Source organism: Haliaeetus albicilla, chromosome 4 (assembly GCF_947461875.1).
Source record: "Haliaeetus albicilla chromosome 4, bHalAlb1.1, whole genome shotgun sequence".
NCBI lineage: Eukaryota > Metazoa > Chordata > Aves > Accipitriformes > Accipitridae > Haliaeetus > Haliaeetus albicilla.
This window is the reverse complement of record NC_091486.1, coordinates 42298271-42318365: the sequence shown is the minus strand read 5'-3', so window position 1 is coordinate 42318365 and position 20095 is coordinate 42298271. Positions and strand designations below refer to the sequence as shown.

The 20095-nt window shown below is 40.6% G+C and overlaps 1 protein-coding gene across 11 annotated transcripts in view; it reads left to right on the top strand.

Annotated features, from left to right (window-relative positions):
• The window catches only part of AGAP1 (ArfGAP with GTPase domain, ankyrin repeat and PH domain 1), a 395948-nt gene that overhangs the window by 328449 nt on the left and 47404 nt on the right, over nucleotides 1-20095 (top strand). For 6 of the 11 annotated variants that reach the window (XM_069782145.1, XM_069782144.1, XM_069782140.1 and 3 more), the window contains 3 exons: nucleotides 5041-5118; nucleotides 14471-14625; nucleotides 16819-16909. In XM_069782145.1, coding sequence (XP_069638246.1) covers nucleotides 5041-5118; nucleotides 14471-14625; nucleotides 16819-16909 — 324 coding nt within the window. The remainder of the gene's footprint in view (nucleotides 1-5040; nucleotides 5119-14470; nucleotides 14626-16818; nucleotides 16910-20095) is intronic. The other 5 variants (XM_069782147.1, XM_069782146.1, XM_069782142.1 and 2 more) reach the window with 1 other exon arrangement.

Below are 20095 nucleotides of genomic sequence, written 5' to 3'. Positions count from 1 at the left end.
GTTTTGGTGTGCTGCTTTGCAGGGCTGCGTCCACTTCCCAGCTGTACGCAAGGAGCGTGCAACTCAGAGCAACTGCGTTTGCTGATAGAAATTATGCAAAAAGACACTTTTCTGAGTGGCTCGAGCACGTGGTCAGCCGTGGAGTATTTTATCTCCTGGGTCTTAGTTCAGTGCAGGGTCAGTGGGTGCTGAAGGCCAGGCTTAACTCCTGACACCAGGACATGTCTGTCCTGGCCAGGGCTTCTGTGAACTGTGGAGGCAAAATGCAGGTCATGGACAACGCCTGGGAAATCTCTTTTTCTCTTTTTTTTCTTTTCTTTTTTCTTTTTCTTTTTTTTTCTTCTCTTCTTTTTTCTTTTTTCTCTCCTTTTTTCCTCTCCCCTTTTTCCTCTCCCCTTTTTCCTCTCCCCTTTTTCCTCTCCCCTTTTTCCTCTCCCCTTTTTCCTCTCCCCTTTTTCCTCTCCCCTTTTTCCTCTCCCCTTTTTCCTCTCCCCTTTTTCCTCTCCCCGCCTCTTTTCTCTTTCCCTTAAGTGGTCATAGATGAGGCCTGAATGAACAATAGCAAGTGTTTTGTCTTACACTGTTTGACTGAGCTGGACAGGTTTTTTAGTGTTTAGATGGAGAGGTAGCAAGGTATTTTCTAGAAGTCTGAGCTACCACATTTCAGCTATCCCTGAAACACAAAACTGGGATTAAAAATAAAGAAGTTGCAAGAAAGTCTTGAATAAGTAAAGTAGGAGGAGTGAAGGAGGGAAAGGGGAGGGCTTCTGGAGAGGCTGTGGTTATGTGCCCACGATAATCCCTTTGATGGGGAAGGAAACAGGCTCATCCAGTCGTCCCTCCTGGATGCAGAACTGCCGAGTTTTACCACAGCAAAACTTTGCAATTACTCACATCATTCATTTGCCATAAAAATTATGATAAAATTTAGGATGACATTAAAAAAAAAAAAAAAAAAACAAAAAACAAAACCCACACCAGGCAGTTTGATTAAACAAGCAAGCAACTCCTTGTTTGTCAGACATACACAAACCCAGGAATTCCTTGTTTCCAAATGCATAGCGGCATTGCCAGGCACTGCAGGTGATGTTTTGGTGGAAGGAGGGAATGATTTTTCTAATTTATACATTACTGAGACAGGAAAGTTCACTCCCCAGGTTGGTGTGTGACTTTCCAGGGCTGAGCTGACGTGTCTGTTTAGATGGTGTGTGGTTCTTTTACAGCATATGGAGCTTTTCAGCTAGCTGCTAAATATTTTTCCAGTAGGATTGAACAATTGCTGATCTCTGTCCTACCTGAGGAGTAGCTCCTGCTATAAAAAAATTAATATAGATATGGCCTGTTGTTACACTTGACACAGTTATATAGAAGCACATCATTCTTTCCTCCTTACAAATCAATCTGGCGGATTCGAGGTCCTTAACTGGTACATCTGAACAAGACACCCCAGTACGTATGCGCCACATGAGTGATGCATCCCATCATAAATGATACAGTTGAAAGCAGCTTTCTTTCAAGAACTCAAGAAATCACTTTAACCCTTCATCTTAAAAAAAAACGCATCTTAGGCTCTGAGAGTCAAAGCTTTAATGGTTCGGTGCATTGTGATTTCTTCCTGTGCTCACTACTGGGAGGAATGGCTGGGTGATGGCTTGCGTCAAGACGAAGGTTGCAACGATCCCGGCATTGTTTTGCAGGGTTGTTAAAAGCTGAGCTCTGTGCTGTTGGGTGACAGTTAATGACTTCTTGTGCTGGTCCAGCTTGAGTGTTAGAATGCATGAATTAATTTGCCCAGCAAAGATAGTAGTTTAATCTTGGCAATCTAAATTTCTGGAGTTAATGAGCTTGGATAAGAGCAGAAACTGTGCTGCTACGCCGTGTCTACACGCTGGTCAGGATGGGGGGACTGCTTTGATTGCTGCGAGGTGTTGTTTTTCTGTCAGCAGTGAAGCCAGAGATCAGGGCAAGTGTCAAAGTTAATAAAAGATTTTCTTGAAACGTTATTAAAATACATTAGTCATTCAGATTGTGGTAGCACAACGTACTGGGCAGAACACTAGCCATTTGCCACTTCAGTACAAGCTAAATTAAATACCCAGTGTCTTCTGGGAAACAGTTAACTTCATTCCAGATATCTGACATTTGAGAGAGGTGTTTGCATTTTTCTAGTATCTCTAGTTAGAGGCACTTCTTAGTGGCTTTTGTGAAGGAAACAGGCTTCCAGAAAATACTTCAAATCAATCTGCCTTAAAGATCTTTCTAAGTAGGGAGCTTTGTTTGCTGTTAAATAATGAAGTAAGTATTTCTTGTAACTTTTTATTAGAAACCAGTTGGGATTTGTTTGTTTAAGTGTATATATACTATAGATAGATAGATCTCCAGAGTTGGCAACAAGAGCTTTTTTTGAATTAACTTTAGAACCAGCAAGTGAAGCCAGATGGGATGGACTGAATATCCTGGGATCTAAGTCAAAGACAAACCAGGCAAATGACCTCCAGTGCCCGTTAAGGCCTTGTTGGTGGGTAACAAAACTGTGTAGACAGTATGTAATTTTGAAGGCAGGCAGGGTAGGATGGCTAAGCTGGGCCCTGGTGTTCGCACGCACATCAATCACCCCGCGGGGGCTGTGCTTGGCAGTGTCCAAACCTTGCTGCTGATAATATTATTGAATCTTCAAAGATAGTAGAGCACCACGAGGAAGCAGGCTGGAGGCTAATCGATGCTAAAGGACGCACTCGGGTATATCAGGACCTCAGCATCACTGCGAAAAAGTCCATTTGTTTAAACAGAAGAAAAAGGCATGACACTTAACACATTAAAATGGATTATTTCATCAATAGGTTAATAGAAAACCAGGCTGCGAGTTCACTTCCTACTCATACGGCTGTGCTCTAACGTGCCATTAAAGTGTGAAAAATGAAAAGGAACAGGGAAAGGGTCTTTGTGTACTGGAGACTGTCTTCCCTTTCTGAGGAGTGCCAAACTTTGATTTTGCCTATTTATATGTAAATGTTTTCAGGAAAAACAAGTTTTCTGCTAGGAAATTGTGCCTCTCTAGGTGCTGGGACTTGTTAAACAGGTCTTGAAACTGAAGATTTTTTTCATAGTGAAGGATACACCCAATGAAGATATTTTTAGATTTGATGAACTTTAATTTTTAGACAGATCTAACTTAGCCTTCCAGATAACGTTATCTATTTTCATTTCAGTGAGATGCATTCTAAAGCATGTTACTTGGACAATTCAATCCTCCTTTTGAATATATAGCATTAAAGACTGCAGATAGCTTTATTAAAACAGTATCTAGCTTAACAGTCTAGGGTGTTTAGGCATTTCTCTTCCAGCCTTAGCTCTTCAGTTGAAAATCAAGCTTTTTGTTAAAGATAGGAATGACTTCGCGTCACTATTCCTTTTCTGTGGAAGCAGCCATTTGGTCTGAGTTTTGTGGGGCATTAAAAAAGTTCTCTCATAAATACAGAAAGAAAATTTTAAAATTATTTTATCACAGTACTCGCTATATTGTGCGACGCTCATGTCATCCTAAACGGTGAGGAGCATCTGTGGTGAGGGGGACAATGGTCTTACTCCAGATTTACCATATGAGTTTCTTCATAACAGACTCTGAGCTGAATGTGAGTGGAAGACTGTTCCATTTTCAAACGCATCTTAGACATTAAACATAATTAAAGTAACTGAAGCTGTCCTCCTTAGAAGTCTCACGCCCAAACTGAAAGCTGTCCACTGTCTGTGGGCAGGAGGGCTGGGTGACTCACGGAGAAGGGTGGCTCAGAAGGAGGTCTGGATGCTCCTCCACTTGTCACTGACCCCAGCGATCTCTTTCCTGCTCCTATAAAACAGACTTTACAAAATAGTTGCATGCCAAGCAGTGCTGTGTCATTATTTATTGACTAGGTAAGCTGATGCGGTGGCTGGAAAGCCTGTAGAGATACCCCTTTTAGTAGATACGCGGTTCCCTCCTCAGATGTGGGCATGTCCGTGGGTGAGGAAGCAGGGACGTCTGTTATTTCAGTCACTGTTAGGTGCCAGCAGTGTCATGGTGTACTCGGAAGTTTCATGCCGTTCCTGCCTGATGAAACTCGGGCTAAACATATTGTTGATTGAACGTGCTTCTCACGCTGTGAATTCACTCTTGAGGCAAAACATGTCGATTTTAAAGAATGTGGAAGTGTGCTCTCTCCTAATGAGCACAGGAATGGAGTGCTTTTGAGCAGTATTTTCTGCTAATTGTAAAACAGCAGCTGGGAACTCAGAGAATCCCGAAGTTTGGGGCAATTCTAATAAAGCAAGGGTGTTGCCTCTTGAATAAAGAATATACATTTTTTAACTTTCCCATTAAACACTTTGATTTTGCAGTGATTTGCCTGGGGGAGGAGGGAGGACCACAAACATCAATTGCATCAATGTCTACTTGACACTCTTCAAAATAATTAAGTAATGCCTCTAAGCTCAGTGCTACAAATAACATGCTTTGTTGTTTTGAGGATTTAAGGCCATTACATCATCACCTCAACTTTTAAAGGTGATGATGTAAAAAGGTGATTTAAAGGTGTTTTAAAGGTGAACTACAGGCACCAAGTGAACAATACAGGCTTTTGGAGGAGAAGGAACTCGTCTGGCTGTGTTTTGTTATTAATTAAATCGTGTTTTACAGTAGCTGTTTTGTCTAGTCTTGTATCCGCTATACAAATACTTCCTGCATTTTTTTTACTTCTGCTGGTCTGTTTTTGTCTATTCCAATAGCAGATCCATTTAATCTTGTCAAATCGTGTCATGTTGTAGAGACTTAAAAAATCACTCTCAATAAGAGGCTTTCCATATTCTCTGTGGATTGGAGAGGCTGTAAAGTCCTGTGTGCATTTTCTGTGTGTAGCTCTTCACATGTTTAACAGGCTTGTGCTTGTATTTTACTTCACATGCTATTTTGATGTTCCTTTTCTCCCCTTTTTCATTTTTTCCCCCTCGTTTTTCTTTATTTTTATTCTCTTTTTTTTCTCTTCCCCTTCTGCTCTCTGGATGCAGCCAAACGCAAAGCTTGGAAACTAAACCGTGTTGGTAGCCTGCGAAATATATACAGCAGCAGCAGCACCAACACTGAAGGTAACAACCCCACTCGTTTTAGATGAACACCTCCTCTCTTACCCCCTTTTTTAACCCACTTTTCTGAAAATCGTCCTCCTTGCGTCTCTCCCTTACCCAATGCGGGCATGGAAATCAAATTTGCCCAAAGCATGTGTGCTTTCATCTTGTGTTTGCAGAGTCATTCCAGTTGGTCTTTTCATCTTCTTGTTTGTGCGTTTTATTTTGCCATTCATGTTCCTTTCAGCTTACTTAAATTTTGACCTTTCCCTCTAGTCGTGGAGTGGTGATGTTTAAATTACTTCAGGAACCCATTTTCTTCTTTTATTTATTTTTTATATATATATATTTTCCCTTTCTACATGTGGGCACTCAATGTAATATTTCCCAAGTTATTACAGTTTTTAAAAGTGTTAGTATCAGGTGTAATGATCTGTAGCCAAATACAATAGTGTGCCGTGACATTTAAGTAACAGTCTTAATTTGTTTTGTGCAAGCCTTCTCCATAATGCTCTTTGCAGCTCTAATCCAAAGGCGAGACAGTGCCGGGTCATTTGCATGTGCTACTCTTGCTTGTAAATTCTGTATATTGTTGTATTTCTAAAGGTCAGCCGGTGCCAAAGTTCACAAATTGACTTACATTGCTTTTTTTCCACTGAAGACAGCCGTCATGGCTTTTGTATAATAGCACATTGAATTTTTTTTCCCCCCTCCACCTTCATTTGAACAACACAATTATAAACTTCCTTCTTTTTTTTTTTTTTTTTTTTTTTATTATTACAAATGTCAAAGGTCAGAATTACTTGGAAGCCAGGCAAGGAGAGGAAAAAAAAACCTCCGGCACCATCTCCAACAGCCTGTAAGAGGGATGGTGTAAGAAATAGGGAATGCAAAATAGGTCACAACTCAGTAATCTCAGTATAAGGGAGGGGGATTTTTTTTTTTTTTCTTCACTTAAGTGCAAACCAAATGGGTCAAGTAATCGCAAGCGCATGCCCTAACACTAATTGACTTATTTTGGAATGATTATAACTGTAATATTTTTCTTAATGTCACTGTTTTCTGGGCTGTTGATTTTAGTGATTGCCAAGCAGTAGCATTAAATCTCTTGTAAATTTTAAATTGCATGCTATTTCAGTAAACAAGTCCCTCTGTTCACATCCTGATCATTAACCTTTGGTGATTTATATCACCGTCCTTTTTTTGCACAATTACTGCTGTATTGCTGTCGGATGCCTTGCTCTCACTGCCAAACAAAGTGTATGTAGGAAACAAAAGTGTGATTTTACTGCAGCTTGTTAAGGAAGCTTTTTTTTAATTATAATTTTGTTTTATTTCTCAGTGTAAATGTAAAATTATTACCTTTCAGAGCAACAGTTGCAAAACTGTCTATTTTGCTCCTTTTTGAGTATGAAGTACGAAATATGAAATGAGAGAAAATGATGGTCAGATATTAATAAGTTGGGGGGGTGTCCCCCATTTAATAGGAAACTAATAGATAACTTTTTAATTATTTGTAATTTTCTCTGTATTTGCTGGTTTTTATCTCCCAGCCAGATTTTTCTTTCAATCAGTGTGCAGGCATGTTTGTTGTTACAGGTTTACTGCTTGAGAAGCTTGTGATTTCATATCTACTTGTTATTAAACTGCAACAGGGAAACAAGTATAAAGAATTCCCCTGTGTTTTATAGATAAAGATTTAATTTTTTTTTTTAGGGCCTCTCTAGTTTGAGGAATCTTTTATCGTGCTGATCAAACTAAGTATCGAAGACACCTTGGATAAGTGTATGGGAACATGTTGCTGATAGCCATGGTCCAAAGAGTTTTGAGACATATCATCAAAACAAAATTCTGAAATTGGGCAAATGTGTCTTTTTTTGGAAGTATTATCTCTGCTAAAAACTGAATGTTCAATGTTCTCCATAGCTTTGCATATTTGAGCTGGTACCTTAAGCCTTTGTGTGAAAGCTGGAATGGCAAGACATGCAAATGTCAAGTTAATGAGCATTGTAAGTATTAAAAGCCACATGTTTAGATAATTATGCCTTCAAAAAAGAGAACGATGATAGGAAATGACAGTCCAGAATAACAAATCTGCTTTGGTCTTTAGCACACGCTTGCTCAATTGCACTTACACCTTTTTTACAGACCAAAAATATTTCTGTAGTGTACAGTGCCATTTTTGAAAGTTTGATCTAGAAAGCAGCCTCTCCAATAATTTTTAACGCCGGTCCTGTTATTTTTAGGTATTCTTTATGTTTCCAGGTAGCAAAATCTCAGATGAAGGTGGAGAAATCTGCAGCTCAGATGCTGCATCTGTTTTGTAGATGCTTGGCAGAAGCAGGTAAATGGATGGTTCTCAGCGTGGTGGGTCTCTTGTGCTTACACAGGGTCACCTTTTGCCGTACACTGTGCAAAGCTGAGAGTCCTCCCTGAATGTGGCTCCGCTCTCTTGGCTATTTGATAGCCAAAATATTGCATTACTGATGGGTCTGTGGTGGTCACAGAGGAGTGAGGAAGGGTAGGGTTTTCACAGGGGTGGCTGGGTGATCTTACAATCGCAGCTGAAGGACTCTAACTTCTGAGGGCAGAGAGAAGCGGTGCATTGTACAGCTATGTTCTCTGCTGTTACTTCATCAGTTTTGTACGATTGCAAGAAATTTTACTTTCTTTAATTTTAGAGTTTGGCCAAAACTCTCCGTTTTCAGATGTTTTTTTTTCTATAGGGAGCCACTGACAAATGAAAAAGTCCCGCCTGCTCCTTATTGTAGGCAGCCAGGCTTTGAGCAATCCTTTGATTCTCTAGGGGGAAAGTATGTAGTGTCAGTGTGTTATATTTAAAAAAGACACCGCTCTGGTTTTAAGACAAGCTGAAGTCACTTATACCTGCTATCATAGCAGTATTATTAAAATACAGAATTATTTTTCCTATATCAACAGATTTTGCAGCACAGCAGAAAGGAATATCTTTATAAAATTACATGGCTGAACTCTGCATGCTATGGTTTAATGTGCATAAATCCTCATTTTTTCAGTCTTCGTGGTTACATATGTCACATGTTAAACAGTGCTGCACCAGAGCTGCCAGACTCTCATGGAAAACTTTCCTTCCATGTGTTTATTAACTCCCAAACTACCTTTTGTTTAAAAGTTAGTGATGCTGTTGCTGCCATGGTGCTGTGCCTATGCAGAAAGTTCACTTTTGCTAACTATGGTAGATGGAAGGGGAGGCTGTTCAGAGCACCTGAGATAGGCTCTGCCCAATAGGCTTGGCTTTGCAACACCTCTAGGTTAAGCAAGTTCTTCAGCTGTGAAAGATCTATAATTTTATAAGTAAACCACAGGCTTGAAATGTGTTAGGAAGCAGCCAATGCAAGTGTAGGCTCACGTACTGTAGGTACTGAATTTTAAAATTACTTCATGGATTTCTTCAAGTCGCATTGTCTTGGCATCCAAATAAAACAACAAGTACATATGGCAGGGGGAGGCTGAGTCCCTTGAGCTAGAAACCAGCCTTTCACCACCAGTTTGTCACTCAGGGTAGCGATATAAAACAGTACCGCTGAAAAATTCTTCCAGTGGAACACAACCTTTATCAAGAGCTGTGGGCAACCGATAGCAGAGCTCTATTGTCCTGATAGGGTTGATTTTCAGAACTAATTAGATTTAGACACTGGGTTTGGAAAGGGGAGAGAAGTATTAGCATAGTCATGCCCAGTGGGACATGGCACAAATATTTCCTTAATTGAGGCTGCTAATAAACATACTTATCTTCCAAGTTACAGGGATAATTTACACCAAGTGGCAAAAGGTAACGATAGTTAATATTATATAGTACGTAAATAACATGTGCCTTTGTTGTAAACAAATTGTATATTGTAAACGTCTAATGTTGATTGCTAGGGCACCTTGGCAGTTTTTCATTCTCATCCTTTTGAAAAGATGAAGGGTTATTAAGGAAGGGTGCTTGAACGGAAGCGATTTTTGAGAGAGGGAGGAGGGTGTGATAAAAAGGGAGTTTAAATAGGTCTCAGTGTTACTTGAGGCAGGCTTGACTAGGTTTCAAGCCGTAACCTCAACTCTTGAAGATGCTTCACGGGTGTTTGAAATACGCTATTGAGAGTCTTTCGGTTCTGCACTTGACTTCTTGTTTCTGGAAAGTGTTTCCTGTGTGAGTGGCATCATCCACCAGCCATGCGCAGTGAGTTACTATTAATTAGCACAAGAATCCTCTGATGACAACTACGCTGGGCAAAGATGCAAATGCACAACCTGGCACCTAGTGAAAGAGGCTGGTTGGCTTGGAAGCCAGAAGATTCAGTTTTATGTCTGATTCTGGCAAAATATTCGTGTAAGCCTATGATAAATGCCTTAAGCCTGGCAAGTCTTTGTTTTATACCCATAGAATAGTAGAAATATTTTTTTGTTCCAAAGCAGACTTTTGGGATGGGTGTAGTATCTGATTGTAGAGTGCCTGGCAGAAAGGGGCCATTGTCTTCTGTTGACTTCAAGCTGTGCTTGTGGTTACCCACCACAGGTGCAAGGTGTCGGTGGCTATTTATGCTTTTCTTAATATTGAGAATAAAAGATGTGGGAATTGGAAATTGTGAACAAACTGATGCATGCACGCCTTTTAGAACCGCTTTTACGGGATACCAAGAGGCGTAACTGTTTCTGGACCTGTGTTTTCCCTACATTTTAGTAGACTTAATTGAGTTCTCTGGAACAAGTTATAGACTAATTGTATCCTGTAGTTATTTTTCGTGTAGTTTTCTAAATCTGATCTCTGTTACATACAATAAACACAGGCATTGGTATGGGAATGCAGTGAGACTATGCCTAAATGTTTGTTTTCCCTTGCACAGTCCTTTGCTCATAAGAAATTCTAGATCTTGTTTTCTGTAAGTGGGTGGGCTGTAGCAAAGTCCGCCTTTTGGCGGAGCAAAATAAATGTTAACTTGGGTTAAATGCAGTAACTTTACTATGAAAAGATAATGGGGAAAACAGTATGTGCAGCATAAACAGTGGTACTGCATAGCTTCTTGGAAGTGGTGTGGTGGTTTTCTTAAAATTCACTGATCGCATGCCCACTTCCACTAAAAAAAAAAACAAACTCTTGTGCTTTAGGTTCCATATCATCATAATCTTATAAGATGACCCCTTCCCACTTAGAAAAAAAAAAGGCAAAACAAACAACAACAACAAAATTGTAGACATCTCCTGTTGATAACAACTTCCAAATGGAAATCAGTTGCAGCTGGTGCTTCGCACTTTAACCCTTTGTCTGCTGGCCTTCCAGGAAATAATTGATGACTGATTGGCCCATTAACCTTTTTTTAAAAAAAAGTTTGACAGCCTGGACTTGTGTAATGAGGAGGGATTCCTGGTGAAATCAGGTTGATGGCTGAGTTGCTTGCCCCTGAGGATGCAAAATTAGCCCCGCGGGACCTCGTCTGCATAGAAACTGGACACAATTAGTGTAATATCCGGTGTTATTAATGTAGTTTGGAGTAATTGGGCAGGTTGATTTCGACAGGTTGATGGTGCTAAAATACTATTATAGTGGACCTTTCTATGAATAACTGTTAAACATGGAAAACTGTTTAATAAAATTTTGTGATTGGGCTCACAGGGATTTAAATAGCACAACCTATAATTTTACTGAAGAGTAAAACTGAACAATTTCATTCTGCTGGCTGGATTTTCCTGTTCATGTATGCAGTGGTTAAGGACGTACACGTTTACTACTTTTCTTTTGTAGGCATTGCCCTGTGGGTAATGTGGAGCAGGCACTGCCGCTTTGTTTCACAATTGTGCTTACAAAAAAAAAATTGGTGTATTTAAGCAGAAAATGTATTATTGAACAAATCTTCAACTGGCACAGTTGCTTTTCATCTGAGCTTTTTAGGGAGTAAACCTGAAGCTTCAGTGGGTATCAGAGAGTAGAAACTTGTATGTTCTTAATCTATCATCAGCGATGACCGAGTTTTCAGCTGACTTGCTGATGAACTGAAAATGTCCTTCCAGCCCAACCTTAAAACACGCTGCAGCCCTCGTAACCCACAGTGGGGCCGTACCGGGACAAACTCACCAGCGTGTTATGTGGACTTTGCAATCCCGAGCCACAAAGGCTGGGCAAGGTCTTTCCAGCTTTTGTCACAGTGTCAGCCAGTCACAGCAAAAAAGGTCAGGAGATGAAACAAGGGAACCTCTCCCTTGGGAAAAGGGAGAGTAGGCGTATAAAAGAGTGACCACAGGAAATAGTTCGAGGTTTTTCCCGAATTGCACTCCAGTCACCTGAATAGGTGGGTTTGTGTGTTCTGCCATAGGTCTCCCGTAAGCAGGGGAATAACTTTGTGTAGCATTTCTGGAAAACAAAGCTTGCAGAGGTATTGCTGCGAGGATGGTATTTCAACCTCACTTTTAAACGGTTCGCTGGCTAAATTGCAGAGTTTATTGCTCATAAGCCCTTCTTGGGCAAACCAGCTTCATGTATATGATAAGGATTAATGGCAAAGAGGAGATCAGAGGATTCAGTGACGCTGCATCTTGATTGTATGTGTTTCTTTTAAGGTCTGGAATTGTAATGCTGGAAAGTCACCTAGTAGTTAAATGCTGGGATGAACTGGTACAGGAGTAGTGCAGAGAGACTCTCTAAAGTTATACCATATATACTTGTTGAGTCGTAGTTATATACCATATATTCTTGTTGAGTTATTATGCATTGAGAAGTCAGCCCTGCAAGTGCGCTGGAGAAGTCTCTTCCCTCGTTCTCTTCTGTGTTTGCATCCCTACAGAGCTCTCCTTCTTGCTTAAAAAGGAGGTATGGGGAATTTTTAACTTAAGGTGGCAAAATTACTGTTTTCTCTAGTAGGCAGCTCCTTCAGCTTATACCAAACCTTTGGCTTACATAGGAGTGGTATGGCATATGGTCAGGGGAGAGAGGTGCAAGAAGAATACGATGCAGCCTGGAGCACAGCTGCAAGTGGAGAAGGGAAGGGCTGAGGGAGAAGGGCACAAGGTGCAGAAAATGGAGTGAGGCTGAAAAGGGCCTTTGTGTTACTGCATGTTGCAGGATTCCTGCCATAACGATACGCACATCTCTGTACCACCTGCGCTGACTAATTTATACAGAAGGCTTCTCAACATTTAGTGACCAGCATTTGGAAATCCTCCTTTAGTAAGACTTCAGGATTACAAAGTTTTATCGCTTAAAAGCCATTGAAAAGCCTAAAAATGAATTTCCTAAATGGGACTCTGCAGGGGGGCTGCTTCAGGTGGGATTCAGTTTTTCATGTTCTCTTCCTTCACCATCATTCCCTGTGTAGGGTTTAAGGTTTATTCCATGCGGGGCCCGGACGACAGAACATCAATGTGATGATTAAAGTCGCTAGTTTATTGAGCTTAGCTGATCATTTTTATACAATTCTCTAAGTTGTTTAGAAACTTTGATTGGCTGCTGCATGCAAGCATTTGGTGTCCACGCACACAAGCATAAGATAAAGTTAGTTATACTCGCTCTGTACACACGCATAAACACAGGACATAATTGGCTGTGTTAATTAGAGCATGCAAGACTTGTCTTAGTCCAATTGGTCGAGATAAGCCCCTGAATTGACGTAGTTTATGCCAAGTTCCCTTTATCGTGGAATGTTTACCTGTGTTTTTCTAATTGGGATCTTTCTTCTTCTATCTTCTTGTTTAGTCTGTTCAAAGCCTTCTAAAGGCGTCTGGAACACTCTTGTGACCATGAGCTACTTTCAGGCCCGATAACTAAGTTCCATATAATTGAACCCTACACCCTGTTTTCATCAACACATGCATAACTCTGCATGTGCCTGTACCACTCCCCACTGACCATATGCCATACCACTTGTACATAAGTGGAAGACCATAACTGTGTTGTCCTACAGGAGATGGCGCACAGGACTGAACATAATTTCCTTTATCATTGAGTAGTTCCTCCTACATCTTCCTCATAAACTCTTGAAAGCTCTGTTTTGATAAATGTAGCTTTTTCCATGACTTATTCATAGCGTTTTGGATAATGACTCTACATGTTTGTTTCTAACACAGTGATGCTAAAATGGAAAAGTAGTCGTAGCTGTACAGTTGCATCATTTCTCTTACCTTTCTTTTCCCGCTTATCCCACACACTATTACTTTAGTAAAACTGCTGCTTCAGGTGCCCTCATGCACCTGGAAATAACCTTCACCTCTGTGTTTATTCTCACCTCGAGGTGCAAAGTAACCTTCTGCTATTTTTTGGGGCATCATTAAAGCACTGTAAGCACTGGCCTTGCTAGCATGGAGTTTATCAAAGAAAACCAGTTGTGCCACAGGTTGAGAAAATGACTGCCAGTGAGCAGCAGTACGGTCTTTAAAGCTAGTGCTAGATTTGTAACTTAACTTTGCATGCTTATGGATCACAAGGTAATGCAGGAGTTTCATGGCTCTGAATATATAATAAGTCATTAGCAGACAAGCGAATGTAAATGCTCTTTCTAAAGCCCATTATGGCTGATGTTCACCAGAACTTTGTGCTCTATTATTCTTTTCCTTTCATGCTTCACGCCTGCCCTTCCCAATTCCACTTGCTCTGTTTCAGCTTCCTTGATTTTTTTTTAATTTGACTTTCGTGTCCCATGTGTAGTTGGAGTGTGTGTCCATTTAGTTCAGTACTGCTGGTATTTTCATATGCTGCGGTCCTCTGGCCTGAATATTTGTCCTTATAGTCTAGTAGCCCTAAGGATATTTCATTGACCCTTTCTGCTAGCTTCTCAGATCATTTTCTCATCTCCCGTGTTGAACATGAATGTTGAATAGGTTGAACTGATTTTAATCCTGTATTATAACCCATATACAAGAAAATGTACACATCTGCTTTTAATTATGTCTGTGCTTGTAAAAAAACTGCTTGAAGGAAGAGGGTAAATTGTCGAATTTTCTGTATTGTCAGCTGTTTATAGTCCATCCATCTTTTAAGTTGTTTTGTGACACACTTTGATTTTTACATTACGTAGCTCTTAGCACTTCAGGTTTAAATCTAAATAATGCTTGTTAGCCACTTTGTGTTCAAGAAAGGTAGAGACTCGATACCAAACTCACAAACGCACACAGGAACTGAATATTTACCCCAAACAGTATCTGCATAACATTTGGAGAGAAAAAGCAGTGGATCCGGAAGTTGTTTGCTGCTGCATTGCGCAACTGCAGGGCAGTTGGATATATCTAGCCTCAAACCTCAAATGTCCAGACCTGCATTTGCTTGTCACATTGCAGAAATGCTCATCAACCAAGATTGTTTAGGCCTAGTTATCAATATCCTTAAACTTAATCTTTTCTTCCTATTGCATGGGTTTTTTTTTCCCAGAACAAGAAGAAAACTTTGAGTTTATCATTGTCTCTCTCACCGGCCAGACTTGGCACTTTGAAGCTACCACATATGAAGAAAGAGATGCCTGGGTACAAGCCATAGAGAGTCAGATCTTGGCCAGTTTACAGTCATGCGAGAGCAGCAAGAACAAGGTATGGTGCACAGAGTAATACTGAAAATAAGTAACGGGTGGGTGATCATTAAGATGAAAGCAAAATCAAGAACTCTGAATTTTAAACCTCTACTCCTAGTGTCATGCATGTATTACACACATGACAGAGTAGCGTTAGAGCTGCAGGCATATCTCAAATATTTCAAGACAGCTGGTGCTGTAGCCTGTTTTACAGTTTTTTACAGCAGTTGAATTAATGGAGCTCCTGGATTATCTGTTTTGACTTTGATATTGTTCTTAAAGTTTTGACTGAAACTTGGGGCTGTCATGGACTCTCCCTACAGAGAGGTTGTATAGTGTAGTCACTGCTGCGGATTCAGGTTTGTTTCAGGTTAGAGGTCTGCAGAAGGCCCTTTAGGAGAAGCCTGTCTCGGAGAAGAGTGGAGGCAGACCCCAAAACCGGCGTATTTCCTAGTCAAATCTCTAGTTAAATCTACTAAGCTCCTGCATGGCAGAATTTAACTAAACATTCTGGTTGGCCTAACCATAAATGTGCAGTAATGTTCAGTCATAGGATTCTGCCATGATGAAGTAATACAAATCACAGAAATCAAAGCATATGTGCAATTTTTATTTTCTTTAATTACACTGAATTAATTTTTTATGGTTTTCTGCCTTAGCTAATATAACACAAAGCAAATCCAGAAACAGTTCATCAAAGCTTTTTGGGGGAAGAAGAACATGGCCTAAGAGGAAGAGGCCTTCTACCTTGCAATGCTTTCATATGATGACAGAAGTAATTTGTTCTCCTTTCCTGTCAAAATAAATGTTTAAAATTTGAGACAACTTCAGCCGTTGCTCATTTTTGGAAGGGCAGGAAAACTTCTCCTTCTTGAGTCTCTGTGTCTGCAGACTCTTCACAACTAAAGAGCAAAGTGTTGCATGGTAGTCGGCAGAGGGAAATGGGCAATAATTGTTCACAGCTGTAGATCCTTTAATGTTATCCACCTACCAGTTGTCATTAATGATTTTGTATTGCAAGGAGGAGACTCATATTTTGAAATGAATGCCTGCTTTCATTGCCCTGATCTGCCAGAGTAGATCAGACACCATCTGATTATCATCATCATAATATAATTTACTTCCCATTTTGTTTAAAAAAATTATTTATTTCCAATATGTATTTCTGAGATAGAGAAAAATCACTGCTTAAATATTTTCTTGCCTTTCATGGATTTACCTATTGTAATATGTATGTTAAGGGAGCACAAAAGAGGAATTGTACACTAACACCTATGTAAAAATACTAATACAAAAGAGGATAAAGAGTGGCTGGTAAGTGGCTCAGAGAGGTTTCTTCCTGTAAAGTATGACTGAGCTCTCAAAACATGTCAGAAGAGCTAGCTGCAATAGCAAAGTGCAATTAGTTGGACAGGTTTAGTAGGTGTCCTATTGATAGATCAGGACATATCTCCCCATGCCATACTGAAGACCCAGTCCTCATCCTGCTTAAATCAATTCATTGCAAAGAGTCTAGCACTTGCTACAGCTAACAGTTTTCTTCTCAGAGAGCCCACAAGGCAGTTTAGTTGGATAGAGCTGAAGTACTTGTATGTAGTGACAGTCTCTCCAGGTCCAAGTAGAGGTCATTGGCAGGTCATCGTGGAGAGAATTTAAATGGGAGCCATCTGATTAAATCTGACCTTTTGATGATAAAAGGTTTCAGCTGCTTTTGCAAACCATCCCTTAGTCTTCATTAGCAAAAGCATACACATCAATAAAAGAAATGGATTTTATAAAATAATATTCTTATCTAATTTATCTCAAGAAGTAAACCTACACTGTGACTACTGTTCTTGTGAATAGCGGGGTTCATTTTCAAGCTCGCTTTTCCTCTGTGCAGTCTTCCCACTTGTTAGAATCCAGGCTGGAGATGCCAAAACGCTGGGAGCTGCTGCACAGGGCGGAGAGAGCCCTGGGAGAAATCCCGAGCTGTCAAGAAGCATGGGAGGAAAGAGGAGTCCCTGCTTGGCAGGCATGGACTTGAAGTACTTGGAGATGCCAAAGGATCACCATTTCTTGAGAGGCAAACCAAGGACTTGAGGTTCCTTGATGATGTTCATTCAACCTTGGTCTAAGCTTTGGGTTTTGCCATTCGTTCAGCTGACAGTTGTGTCATCTAATTTTATTGGGTTCTTATTTGTTGCTTATGAATTTCTTTAAATCTACACAGTCCCGCCTGACGAGTCAGAATGAGGCCATGGCCCTGCAGTCCATAAGGAACATCAGAGGCAATTCCCACTGTGTGGACTGTGAAGCACAGAGTAAGTATGGCCATGTGACTACAGAAAATTGACCCATTCTCCTTGGCCAAGGCTTAGGTGATTGCTCGCCACGGGGTTTGTCTCTTCTGGTATTATGTTCCATATGTTGTTCACAGGTTTCTTCTTCATTATGGAGTTTGCTTCATCAGACTTATTTTATGTTATTTTATACTCAATATACACTGTGTCAGATGTGCCCTAATTTTTTCCCCAGTTTGTTTCACATGCCATTTTAAATGTCAGCATTTCTTTCCTTTGAAGAAAAGGAAAAAGAAGTTTGCTGCTTGACATTGGTTACTTCCATTTTCCTCCTGTTTTGCGTGGAGAGGGCACATGTGCCGTGGTAATATTTTCAAAGAGGTAGATCTTGATTGGTGTTTTTTTGGTTTGGTTTTTTTAGGGTTACTTGTCAGAAGAAACCGAAGTCATTGCTCATTATATCTGGATACTACAGAACTGATTTGGGATTTTTTTTTTTTCTCCCCTTTGTGTTTCTTTCCCTTTTTTTATTTTTTCAAACATATACTTAGTGTTCAGAAAAGTGTTCTCGAGAATACTTTGAGCTGTGGTTCACCTCACTAACCCCGGCCGAGGTCATTATTCTGGTGCTCTTTAGTTCCAGGGGTTTGCAACAAAGCCACAAAAAGGAAGTACTCTTGCTCTAAAGTAATTAGTTGTAGAAGCAGAAGGATTGAGAACTTTTGCATTTTTTTTTCCTTTGATATTTGAAATTCAGAACTTTTCTTGTGATTTTTACATGTGCTTAAAATGGAAAAATATTAATTTTTTTTTCTTTGGGTATAATTTTTTAAGGCTTGCTGTTTGGGATTTTGACTACTGGTCTAAAACATTCTAACATCCCAGTTAAATTTAAAATGAACATTCATACGAAAGTGCAAGTGCTTTTGCACGCCAAGTTTGCTATTTGTATAGTACGCAATTTCGCTGATTCAGTCATCCACCAAAGAAAGCTATTATCCTCTGCCTCTTCCTGTGAAGACTTGAAGGGAAGGTGGTTAGTGCATTAACAGCTGTTTAAAATAAAAAAGACTTTTCCATACCATCAAAATTTGCTTCACATACAGACTGATTTTAGTTGCTTCTTTTGTCAATTGTCGGATATTCATATGCTGTCCATAGGAAATGGATCGAGAACAAAGGCAGCTGCCCTGTCCCCAGCAGTTCAGCAGACAGGGATGTGAGCCCTGGCTGGACCAGGCTTTGAGCACCAGGAGTGGGATGCTGTCAAAACAGCTTGTTGACCTGCTGGAGGGAGATTCCAAAGAGAAATTTCACAGGGACTTTTCACAGACAGAGAGAAATAACAGCATCGTTGATAAATTAAGGTCTTTATGTTCCACGGGCTAGTAATCCAGCATGTGATAAACAAGGGAAAATGTTGGTTTGGCTGGTATTTTAACATATACAGCCCAAAGTGACTCTTGCTTATTAGTGTTCTTTTATATTGACCTGGTAGCCATTCAGATTTACACCAAAGCTTTGATAGAGTTCAAGTAAATGGCATATAAGATGCTGTGCTGTATATGAGGACAGGGTCTTCAAGTGACCTAGATGTATATTTAGCTCATCTGAAGTGCTCACTGCAGTCTCTGAGCAGACCACGATGGGAGTGTTACTGATTTCTGCTCCAGTCTGTCTGTACAGCTGTGGGTGGCATTTTCCTAGACCCTGCTAACTGGTCACCCAGGCAGAGGGAGCATGTGCAATCCCTTTTTCACTGCAGACAACTTCCCACACCCACACATGTCCTTCTGATGTATCTATGATCCGTTTCAGCTCTACCCAGAGTCCACACTATCCCCACGGTGTGCGTTTCTCTCCCCAGTTGTGCATGTACCCCTGTATTTATGCAGCCAAGCTAGATGTTTAATCAGGAAAATGATTGTGCAAGAAAACAGCACTTTTTTTTTCTCCCCCCCCCCCCCCCCCCATTTCAGCCAGGTTGGTTTTCATCCAGATTGCTTCATGGGTCAAGCTGGCCACTCGTGCATGGTGCCAGCAGGAGGGATGTGCCAAGAACATGTTGCTGGGAGAGGGCAGGGTGGGACTGCCCTTTTTGGCAACACTCAAACGCTCTGTTGTGTAGCTTGGGGGGTGGGGGGATGATTTTGGAATCTCAACTGGAATCTCTTAATTGTTTGTATTCTTGGAGATGATTTATACCCTCTTTGACTCTTCTCACCATTTGGCCTTCCTAATTTTAAGGCCACCGTCTTTTCTTTTGAAAAAATTGAGATATTTCCAAACCGATGTATCTTAAAATGTAAACACACATATGAGGTGAACCTCAGCCTGCTGCTTTTTCTGCCAGGCTTTGCTTTATTTCCTTCTCTCCCTTTCTGCCTTGCCTGAGCAAGTCCTTACCCCCGGAGCATTTAGCATCACAAACGCCAGTGCTCTTGTGGAAAGCTTACGTAGTTTGCATCTTCACAAAGCCAGATGTTTGGGAGCAAAGGAATATGAGATGTTGCTGTCCCTCAGCTCTATTCAAGAGCCATCAATCTTCCACTTCAGAAGTCTCATTCTTCCTCTTTCTAGAGCTCTTTGCCTTTTTAGCACTTCATCACAGGACTTTGTTTCACCAGGGAATTTCTGCCTTGTTGTATGCTAATCAGCAGCAGTAGTACCAGCAGCATCTGTGTGCCACCAGCCTTCTGGCCCTTTGGCAGTCTCAGACTAAAGTTTTTCAAAGACTTTTTTTAACGTTCCCATCCCAGAGCAATAGATGAGGCAAAGTGGTCTTCAGGTGCTTGAGTTTTTGCCCAAGAAGATCACATTTCATGCTGCAAAAGGAAACTGGTGTTGCCTTTTCCCAGAGCATTAGAGTCCCAGTGCTGACTTCTGTCTGGAGAAGGTGCTGAAGGTGATCAAATTGATTAGGCAAACCCAGCTGAATTTCTGCCCCCAAAGAATTTTAGCTCTTCCAGTCTTACTGCTTAAAGAGGAGGTGAGAGGACAAATGAGAGTCACTCTTTCCAGAGACCTGGAGAGCGTGGAATATCAGGTCTTCTCTGTTGTAGAAGAAAACAGGGAGGGCTTAAAGAGGGAGAGTCTCATTATGAGTTTTCCAGTCCAGAAGTCTAATTACTTACTGTGGTCTATTTTGTATTTGAGAGCCAAACACTGAAGTAATAATTTGGGTGGCCCTGGCAAGTCTACCATACC